General features: G+C 48.2%; 1 protein-coding gene across 4 annotated transcripts; it reads left to right on the top strand.

The window, feature by feature from the left end:
• Positions 1-1,007: 1,007 nt before the first annotated feature.
• LOC114033038 (neuronal tyrosine-phosphorylated phosphoinositide-3-kinase adapter 1-like) lies at positions 1,008-9,730 on the top strand. Of its 4 annotated transcripts, none has more exons than XM_027848490.1 (6): positions 1,009-1,424; positions 3,668-4,014; positions 4,631-6,148; positions 7,119-7,343; positions 7,710-7,819; positions 9,003-9,730. In XM_027848490.1, the coding sequence occupies exons 1-6, from the start codon at positions 1,357-1,359 to the stop codon at positions 9,252-9,254; spliced, it is 2,520 nt and encodes an 839-aa protein (XP_027704291.1). In that variant the 5' UTR covers positions 1,009-1,356; the 3' UTR covers positions 9,255-9,730. The 4 variants fall into 4 exon arrangements, with proteins under 4 accessions (XP_027704293.1, XP_027704292.1, XP_027704291.1 ...); XM_027848489.1 differs by having other exon boundaries at positions 7,116-7,343; XM_027848492.1 differs by lacking the exon at positions 9,003-9,730 and having other exon boundaries at positions 1,008-1,424; positions 4,631-6,066; positions 7,710-7,802.
• Positions 9,731-10,584: the final 854 nt, after the last annotated feature.

The following is a 10,584-nucleotide window of genomic DNA, read 5'->3' as shown; positions in this document are numbered from 1 at the left end:
TGTGTGTGTGTGTGTGTGTGTGTGTGTGTGTGTGTGTGTGTGTGTGTTTGGGGTAGGGGGTGGGAGTGGGGGCGGTCCATTAGTCAGTCAGGTGCTGGACTACAATCTTGGTTTAAGAAGAGTGATTGTTCCCTGACTCAGTCCCCCTTCCCTCCTCCCAGATGCTAGGAACTTGACTGAGCCTCCACCACCCCTCACCAAAAAAAAAAAAAAAAAAAAAAAAGGTTGTAAACCTACACCAATAAGGCACTAAGCATTAACTCTTCTGTTTCAGCCTGTCTAATTCTGGGTATCTGATTAATGTGGATGTCTGTGTGTTTGTGTGTGTCTGTAGTCTGTGGGTGTGTCTGTGGGTGTTTATGTCTGTGGGTGCATATGTCTGTGGGTGCATCTGTCTCTAGATCTGTTTACCTGTGTATACGTCCATGTATCCATGTTCATCAGTGTGTCAGGCTCTGTAGTGTATTCTATATTATCTAGGCCTGTCTTATACACAGTGTTTATGTTGTATATGTAAGTCTATATAGAATATGCTTGTATTTTGTCAGTATGTGTTTCTGCATACTTGGGGATCTGAGGTATTTCTCAATATCTATCTGTATGCCTCTGTTAATCTGTTTTTGTTTTTCTGTCTGTCTTTTCTTTTTGGGGGCCCAAGTCATGTCTTCTATCTTTTTTATTCCTGGCATCTTCTCATTTTTTTTTTAAATTTCTTTGTCATCTTAACTGTGACCCTTAAGTCACTTAACCTCTGTTTGCCTCAACTTCATCTGTAAAATGGGGGTAGTAATAGCACTTACCTCACAGGGATGTAGCGAGGATAAAATGAGATAAAGGCACTTGCCATCCTTTAAGTGCTATATAATGTAAGCTAGCATTATTATATATGTAAAGTGATTTGCATATCTTAAAATACCATATCAGTTATTATTGCATTAACTTACTCTCATCTTTTTTGATGGGTTCAGATAGAACTGGAACAAGGACAAGTTGCTATCCTATTATTCTTATATATCTCATGTTCTGTGGACTATTATCCAGACTGATAAAATGACTGCTTTTTGAAATTGAATAAGAATATTGGGATATAAATTCATCTTCCTAGACTCACTGAAAGCATCTTCCAAGAGTAGACAGGAGGACGACAGAGATGACATGTTGGTCCCATTCCCACATGGTTTAAATTTCTTCTGTTAGGTCCCTATTACTACTACTACTCCTACAACCACCCCTACCACCACCACTACTACTGTTATTTTTTCCCCAACCAAGTTGATCCAGGACCCAGGGAGGGGGCCCCCCCAGGCCTGGTGGTGCCGAGCAGAGCCCCACATCTCCTCCTTCTTGCCCTACGACATGAACCTGCTGTACCGAAAAACCAAGCTGGAGTGGAGACAGCACAAGGAGGAGGAGGCCAAAAGGAGGTAAGACCATAAAATGATTCTAATTCTCTCTCCTCCTTAACTCATTTCCTTTTCTTACTTAGTGTGAACTTGGCTGTTGTTAACTCCCCTCTATCTCACTTTTCTCTCTCATTTAATTATGAACAATAACTGTTTTAAAGGCCTGTATAAAGAGGATCACATAATAAGCATAATCCCAGCTCTCTGTGTGTTTACATTCTGAGCTTTTTCTCTGGTCCTCAGTAGCCTACTTTTCTGTCTAAAATACTCCTTCATCCTTTACCTCTGTGATTTAATTTTCCCTTACCCCAAATGTAGGACTGTTTCTTTTGTTCACCCTTGCTTCTACCATCCCCAAATATCGTCCCCTACTAACCCCCTTCTACCATCCCCAAATACCTTTAGCATAAATTCCTTTCTCTTTTCCCACCCCCACCCTACTTTCCTTTGCCCTCTCTATTCTTTGTCGCCTGACCTCAGATAGTACAAGTCCAACCATAAAGGTGTGGGGGCAAACAGCTCTCTTATCTCACAGGGTCCCGAGAGGTAATCATATGAAAGAGGGAGCCTTTTGGTTCCTTTCCCACCTTCTTGATCTGGGAAAAAGAAATGGAAGATGAGAGAACATAGTTGCGTCAAGGCCAGTGAAATCTAACTTAGAAGCATAGATTTATTTAAAAATTTTTTTAATTCAATTTTATTTTATTTTCTGTTCTGAATTCTCTCCCTCCCACCCCCTTCTCCCCTGCCCCACTGAGAAAGCAAGAAAAATAAAAGCCATTGCGAACATGTATAGTCAAGTAAAACAAATCCTCACATTAGCCATATCCAAAGAAAGAAAAAGAACGTGCCTCCATCTGCACTCTGAGCCCGTCGCCTCTCTCCTCTGAATATGAGCAGAGTGTTTCATTATGAGTTGGTGCATGGACCTAGAGCTGGAAGCACCCCAAAATCCATGCAGCCCAACTCCCTTCTTTTATAGATGGGGAAACTAAAGGCCAGAGAGGTGACAGTATTTGTCCAAGTTCACACAGGTATTAGAGACAAGATTGTTTTTTTAGAGGCAAAATTTCTTGAAAGACTATGTTAGGTCCCTTCAGACTGCACTAAGATCTGTTCTCATCCTATTCTGTGCTTCCCACTGTAGGTTTCTTGCTCTCTCTCTTTCTCTCTCTCTCTCTCTCTCTCTCTCTCTCTCTCTCTCTCTCTCTCTTTCCCCCATTCTCCCCACCAGAGCTTTCATTCCTCATCTCCCCACCCCTTGACTCCCTTCACTTTCCCCCTCGTGGCTACACTGTCGAGAGAAGCCTGAGTCAGATCCACCTCCCCATTAGCCCTCCTCTCCCTCCTTACTGTGGGATTTAATTAATGTTGTTAATTAGATTAATCAGAGCTATCACTGCAGAGATCTCCCCTTAATGAAGGGTTAGTAGACAGGGCCCTAATCAGAGATCCCACCCCACAACAGCCCTCCGGTTTCCACACACCCCCTACAGTCCCCCCCCCCCCCCCATTCTTTCACACAGAAGCACAGAGACTGTGAATGAGAGTGGAGGGTGGGGGATAAATTGTGGAATCAGGAAAGGGAGTAAGGCAAATGAATGACAGAAAGGAAGAAAAGGAGAGCTAGAGGAAGAAGAATCATAAGGGATGGGAGCAAGGAAGGCAGGCTAAAGATGGCTGAAGCAGATGGGAAACAGTGGAAAAGTAAGCCATCAGAAATGTGTGCATGTTTCAAGCATGAAGTGAGGCCAGGGGACAGATATGAAACCTTAGGGGCTGAGCTTGCATCTGTGTGTGTCACTCATGCTTTTCTCTATGAGGAATGTGCTTGACATCAGATTTTTGCAGTTCTCCAAATGTACAGGAAGCATTTCATGCAGATGCTGTTTGAAATATGGGGGCCCAAACAGACCTAGGGGATGATTGTCCTTGTACCTTGTACCCCTCCAACCCTTATCCCTTTATTCTATTCTTTTGTCTTCCTTTTTAATCCTCAAGACCGAGGCCTTGAAGCCTCTCCCTCTGACCTTTAGCGCTTTGTGCTTTATTTTTAGTGTCCTTTTCCATGGATCTCTGTACTAATCCTCATTCCTCACCTGCTGCCTACAGCGCACCCACACCCACACCATACCATAACACACCAGGAGGTTACAAGGTAGCTTTAGGGGAAGCCCCGCCTGACCTGACGACTGCCTTTGCCTCTCTCATTTTTCTCTGCTTCTCTCCTGCCTTCTCCTTCTTTTACCCATCCCTTCCCTCAGTGCAAGTAAGGAAGTGGGACCCACAGGTCCTTCAGGGCCAGGGCCCGGGGTTCGTGCACGAGACGTGTCTTCGCTTCGACGCTCTCTCAGGATGGGCTTCATGACCATGCCTGCTTCCCAGGAGCATGCCCCTCACCCCTGCCGTAGTGCCATGGCTCCCCGCTCCCTCTCCTGCCATTCGGTGGGGAGCATGGAGAGTAGTGGGGGTACTACCGGTGGGGGAGGGAGCAGTGGAGTTGGGGGAGATGTTGGAGCCCGGAGGCCACCTGTGAAACCCCGGAGGCACCCCAGCACCAAACTCAGCATGGCTGCAAGTGGAGCCGAAGCACCTCCCAGCAAGAAAGCAGGTAAGACCTTCTTTGCACTCATGATACTTCCTTCTTAATCCAGCAGGGATTTCTGGCAGGTAAAAAAGGTCCATTTTGGGTTTGGGAGGATCCATTTTGACACCAGGGGAAAGTAGAAGGTTTCATTTTTAAAATGAACAAGAGATTCCATTCTCAGTGGTTATAGGATCTTAGATTATAGGAACCTCAGAGGGCATCTGGTACAATGTCCTGACTTTACAGGTCCAGGGTAGTTAAGTTACTTGCCCAAAGTCACACAAGCAGTAAGTATTAGAGGTTGGATTTGAATGTATATCCTCTGACTCCAAGGACAGAGCTCTTTTCATTGAATGGATATGAGCTATTTCTATGGACAGGAGAATCTATCCTAGAAGTCCATTTTAAGGGTTGGGGGATGAATTGTGGGAGTGGATCTAGAAACTGTAGGCTTTCTGGTGTTTGTAAACAAGATACAAGTTTGACAGAAAACTGATTGACTAGAGCTATGGGTTAGGGGAGATGGGAGAGGGAGAAAGGGGCAATGTGCCCCTGAAAGGAGATGCCTTCAGAATAACTTAATGTTTCTTCTATGCCAGTCTTATTTCAGCCTCTGCCTTTCTTTCTGGGACTTCCTCAGGTTCTCAGAAACCAGCTCCTGAAGGCCGTGAGTCTAGCCGAAAAATCCCTCCTCAGAAGCCAAAGCGCAGTCCCAACACCCAGCTCTCTGTCTCCTTTGATGAGTCCTGCTCAATGGCTCCCACTTCTCGGGTTGGGGCCCTGCCCCTGCAGCGATACAGCCGAGGGGGGAGGGGCGCAGGTGAACATGATTTGAGCTCACAGGATGAAGAACCTGTCTACATCGAAATGGTGGGAGACGTCTTCCAAGGTGGTGGAGGGAGTGGTGGGAGAAGTAGTGGAGGCCCAGCAGGTGCTTCTGTTGGAGGAGGGGGAACAGGCCCCCCAGCTGGCCCAGACTCAGACTCTGAGGAGAGTGAGGCCATATATGAAGAAATGAAATACCCACTCCCTGAAGAGGTAGCAGAAGGCAGGGCCAATGGAGTCCCCCCACCAGCTGCTGTCTCTCCATTGCATCACCCTCATTCTCATCACTCGCACCGACGTCCAGCCTCTGCCCTCCAGAGCAGGCAGAATGGGGCTCCTACTAAGACTTCCCCTTGTGAAATCCCACCACCTTTTCCCAACCTTCTCCAGCACCGTCCCCCACTTCTTGCCTTTCCCCAAGCCAAGCCTGCTACCCGGACCCCTGGGGACGGGGTCTCTAGGTTGCCAGTCCTCTGTCACACCAAGGAGCCGGCTATCCCGGTCCCAGCTCTCCAAGTGCCTGGACGGGATCAAGAGACACCCCCACCTCCGCCTCCTGCTGCCAATTTGCTGCTACTAGGGCCCTCTGGTCGGGCACGGAGCCATTCAACACCACTGCCCCCTCAGGGCTCTGGTCAGCCTCGAGGGGAGAAGGAAAGGGAGATTCCCAATTCCCATAGTATGATCTGTACCAAGGCAGCAGGAGCACCAGCATCTTCCCTTGCCCCAGCCATGTTGCTCCCAGGACCCCCCAAGGACAAAGCTGTGTCTTATACCATGGTATACTCAGCAGTCAAGGTGACCACACACTCTGTCCTACCAACTGGCCCATCTCTGGGGGGTGGGGAGCCGAAGACAGAGAAGGAAATCTCAGTCCTTCATGGGATGCTCTGTGCTAGTTCCAGGCCAGTACCTCCTGGGAAAGCTGCCCCCGCCAGTGGGCCTGGAGTACTTCACCACCGGAGCTGCCTGGCTTCTCCTCACAACCTTCCTGACCCTACAACTAGCCCCCTTTGCCCCCTCTGGACTTATCCAGCCACAGCTGGGTTCAAGAGACCCCCAGCCTACGAGAGCCTAAAGGCAGGGGGTTTGCTATCTAAGGGCTGTGGGGTTGGGGCTTCCGCTCCCATGGTCAAGATCCAGCTGCAGGACCAGGGTACCAGTGGGGGTGCATTTGCTAGCATCTCCTGTGCCCATGTCATTGCCAGTTCAGGGACACCAGAGGAGGAAGAGCAGGAGGAGGAGGAGGAGGTGGGAACAACGACATTTGGGGCGGGCTGGGCCCTGCAAAGAAAAGTCCTGTACAGAGGGAGGAAAGCAAAAGACTTGGAGAGTGAGTTGGGAGGTGGGGAGGAGGGAGGGAAGATATGGAAGAGGTGGGAGTAGGGAGGGAAGGGAGGTTCCCAGATTGGGAGGAGGATATAGAGGGGCTGAGTTGCAGAGGGTCAGTTGGAAGCTACTCTCCACTCCCTCTGAATTCAAGAGGGAAATACCCAGGGTGGAACAGCTATCCTAAGCATCAGAGCATTGGACTAAGGATAGAGAAGGTCACTGGATCAGAGAGGAGGGGATGGGGGTTGAGGCCAGGAGAACCAAAGGGAGAATTTAGAACTAGAGTGAGCTAAATGTTGTCATTTTGGGGCAACTTCCCCCCGCCCCAAGCCCAGACACTCCACTTGCCTTCTGGGAGATGTAAGGGGGAAGGGACCCTGTGTGTGTGCGTGGATTCTGAGCCAAACACAGCTGCCTCCCAGCTGTTACCATGACAACCTACCCAGACAGGAGGGAGAGGAGAGGTAGGCCCCTGCCGTTACCTAGCAACCCAATCCTCTACCAGGCCTACTTCTGGGAACTTGGATTCAAGCTTGCTCCTGCACCCCTTGACCCAGGATTTACTATGGTCACAGTACCCCTAGTCCATAGTCCTTTGACCCAGAAAGCTTATCTGAGAGGGGCAAAAGACAACACGGAGAGATGTTGAGAAATAGGATATTTAGCTTAAGGTGGGTGGGGAAGCTAAGGAGGGTGGGGGTGGGAAGGAAGGCATCCTGTTTCCTTCCCAGAGGGTCCTGGGAGATGTTTCTGAAATGAAGAGGTGGGCTTAAAAACTGCAAATAAAAGGAACAATTTTTGTGTGATTCTGAATAAAAGGAGATGTGGAAAGGGAAGGAAAGGAAAAAGAGAAATAATTACTGCTTTTCCTTTCCCAGACATAACCCTTCCCTTCACACTCCCAATCTTTATCTCCATGGGTCCCAGATACGTGTGCAGGGGATCTGATATCTCCTAATTTCCCCCAGCAGAGGCTGTGGAAGGTGTCCGGGCCTGGAATGGTAGTAGAGAAGTTCCAGGCAAGGCAGAGAAGGAGGAGAAGGGACTCCTCCCATCAGGCATCCCTGTTCGAAGCCATGGGGCAGAGGGCCTGCTGGCCAGGGCCCATCACAGCGGAGATCAGGCTGGAGGAGGAGGAAGCCGAACAGGACTAACCATGCCCTGCCAAACTTTCCCTGCCTGCCACCGCAATGGAGGTGAGATTCCCTTACTTTTTTCCCAGTCACACATGTATACCCTAAACCCTGTAAAACAGCTGCTCGCTCACTGACTGGCGGGGCCGGTGGGGGGGAGGGGCAGGGAGGGTTGTGCCGCCAGAGGCAGAACCATCCAGCTCAATGGAATGGCACTAATGATTATTTCTGGAAACAGTTGCCCACATTTGCCCATATCACAAGCCTTTCATTTTTATTCTGTGCCTCGCCCCCAGTTTCCATCCCCCACACCCTTGATGATCCAGAGAGCAGTATGGGGGATAAGAATGGGAAGATAGAAAGCGCTAGGATAAAAAGACGCCTTAGAGCAGTCTGTTTCCTCCCTTATTTCTCTTTCTCCTCCTGCAGACTTCACTGGAGGTTACCGCCTAGGGCGCTCAGCCTCTACCTCTGGAGTTCGTCATGCTGCTGCCCATACCCCACGACCCTGCAGCCAGCCCAGGGAAATCCTCAGCCAGGTGAGGAGAGGGTTTGGTGCTCTTTTTATTTAGGGGGAAAAAAAAAGATGGGTAGAGGCAACTGGGTGTGAAGGCTAGAGATATAGAAAGGGCAAGTAGGTGGCACAGTGGGTAGAGTACTGAACCTGGAGTCAGGAAGACCTGAATTCAAATTCAGCCTCAGACACCTACTAGCTGTGTGATCTTGGGCAAGTCTCTTAACCCTGTTTGCCTAAGTTCCTCATCTGTAAAATGAGCTGGAGAAGGAAATAACAAACCACTGCAGTATCTTTGCCAAGAAAACCTCAAATGGGGTCAGGAAGAGTCGACACAACTGAAATAACTGAACAGCAATGCTCGAGTACAGGGCATGGCTGGCAGAGTTGAGCAGTCTGGTCGGAGCAGAAAACAGGAGCCACGGTGGCAGGTGTTTAAGGCAGATAGGAGGATATGGCCGGGGAGAGGATTTGGAGACAGGGAAAAAAGTAAGAATACAAAGCTTTAGAGAAGAAGAGGAGCATAATCCAGGAACCTAGAGCTGTCAGGGGCCTTAAAAATCATCTAGTTCAACCCCTCACTTTGTAAATGAGGATTCTGAGACCCAAAGAGTGGAAGCCACTGGCCCAAAGTAAGACCACAAATACAAGTAGGAGAGCAGCCTTAATGTCTTAACTAGAATCCTTGTAACCAGTTCTGGATTCTACAGTTTCAAAATGGATCAGACAAGAGTCCTAAAAAAATGTGCATCCGTTTTGTTTCTAGTTCTTTGTCACTGTAAAAAGTGCTGCTATAAATTCTTTGGTGTATCTGGTACCTTTCTTTATCATTGGCCTCTTTGGGGTGTAGAACCTAGCAATGAGATCTCTGGGTCAAAGGGTATGGACATTTTAGTCACTCTCAGCATAATTCCAAATTGCAGTAATAACAGCTTTTCTAAAGGACTGGAAAGGAGTTGTAACTTTGCTAGATACACCTCAGCTTCCTCATTTGTAAAATAAGGTTGTTGATCTGTATGATCTCTAAGGCCCAGGGTGTGTGTTTGTGGACATGTGTTTGGGTAGAGATTATAGAAAAGAGTTGAAAAAACAGGTATCTTTTTTTCAGTACCAGTAATTCTGTGATCCTTGACAAGCCCTTTTTGTTTTTTCCTCCTCCCTCCCCCCCACCCATACTTGGTGATGGGGGTGGGGGTGGGGTGACACAGACCCATCCTGCACTGCTGCTGCCTCTTCCCCCACAGCCGGCCCCAGAGAGGGATGGCAAGTTGCTGGAGGTGATCGAGAGAAAACGCTGCGTCTGCAAGGAGATTAAGGCAAGGCACCGGCCGGACCGGGGGCTCTGCAAGCAGGAGAGCATGCCTATCCTTCCCAGTTGGAGACGGGGGCCAGAACCCCGAAAAACTGGCACTCCTCCATGCCGCCGGCAGCAAACGGTCTTGTGGGATACAGCTATCTGAAAGGGGCAGGATTGGGGGGCAGATCCAGAGGAGGACCAAGGGGTAAACCAATGCCTAGCCTCCCCCTAGGATACCACCATTTAAAGGAGGCCAAGTGGTCATCTCCCTTTAGGATCCTGCCTTGGGAGAGAGAAGCTTGGTCTCTCCTGAAAGAGAGAGTCAGTAAGAACTGAAAGACAGTCAGTAAGAACAATTCAACCTCCCCCTCAACCACCAAGACCCTGGAGGCTAGGTGGAATGGTAGAGGGTTAGGGAGTGGCAGCTCCCTCCAACAATGCCCACCTTCTGCCCCTTTGCTGGACTTTGGGGAAGGAAGGCAATACTGGGGCTGGAAGTGGGGGCCTTTGGCTGTTCCCCTCTTGTCAGAGCTATGGATTCCTTACCCAACAAGGTTAGATGGTTAAAACTGGGAGGGAGGGAAAGGGCTGGTAAGGAAAGAGGGAGGTGGGGCATATAAGTTCCCGAGGGGAAGAGAAAGGAACTACTTTATAGAGAAGTGGGGAAAGGGAGGGGGGGTATTTATTTTATTTATTTTTTAATCTAGAGGGGGAAATCTACACCCTTCCTGTCCCTCTGTTGAGAAGGGGATGGGGAAATGAGGTACTAAGGGAATCAAAGATGCTTTCTTTCTCCCAAGTCCCTAAATATCTCACCACTCAAATCTCTCCCATAGCTATGAGTATTTCTGGCTTGAGGTAGAGCCAGGAGTAGGGGGTGGGAGACAGGCTAGGAAAATGTGAAATTTGGTATTGAAAGTGGCCTGCTCTGAAATCTCCAAGGTTAAGGGCTGGGACCAGGGAGGGAAGAATGGTGGGAATGGAGGGAAATTGTAAAGGGGGGTGGGGGTGGGGGTGGTATTTATTTAAATTATAAAGAGAAAACAAGAACTACCAGGAGCTTTTTTAAAATTATTATTCATTTTGTTCCAGAATAATATATTAAAAGAATAATGATCCTAGAACTGGCCTCATATATTTAATGGCGCCCTTATTCTACATCTTAAGGCTGTTTCTGTTGTTCTCCATCTTTGCCTTTGACTGGTACAGGGATGAACCTCAGAGAGGGTTATAAGTACCTATGGAAAGTCAAAAGGAAAGAAGGAGCTTGGGATAGAGGAGAATTGGGACCCCACTGAGATCTGAGCCAAGACAATCAATTAAGTATATAGAATGCCTCCTACTCAAAAGTAATTTAATTCATTGAACATTTATTTATTAAATGTCTACTGTGTGCTAAACACGGTTCCTCTTCTCATGGCTCTTTATAACTTAATAGAATAAGGCACATGCTTTTTGTTTTTTAATTAGAACTGTGATTTCATCATTGTAAG

This window comes from Vombatus ursinus, unplaced genomic scaffold (assembly GCF_900497805.2).
Source record: "Vombatus ursinus unplaced genomic scaffold, bare-nosed wombat genome assembly UNPS02006700.1, whole genome shotgun sequence".
Classification (NCBI taxonomy): domain Eukaryota; kingdom Metazoa; phylum Chordata; class Mammalia; order Diprotodontia; family Vombatidae; genus Vombatus; species Vombatus ursinus.
The sequence above is the reverse complement of the archived record's forward strand: the minus strand, read 5'-3'. Positions and strand labels throughout refer to the sequence as shown.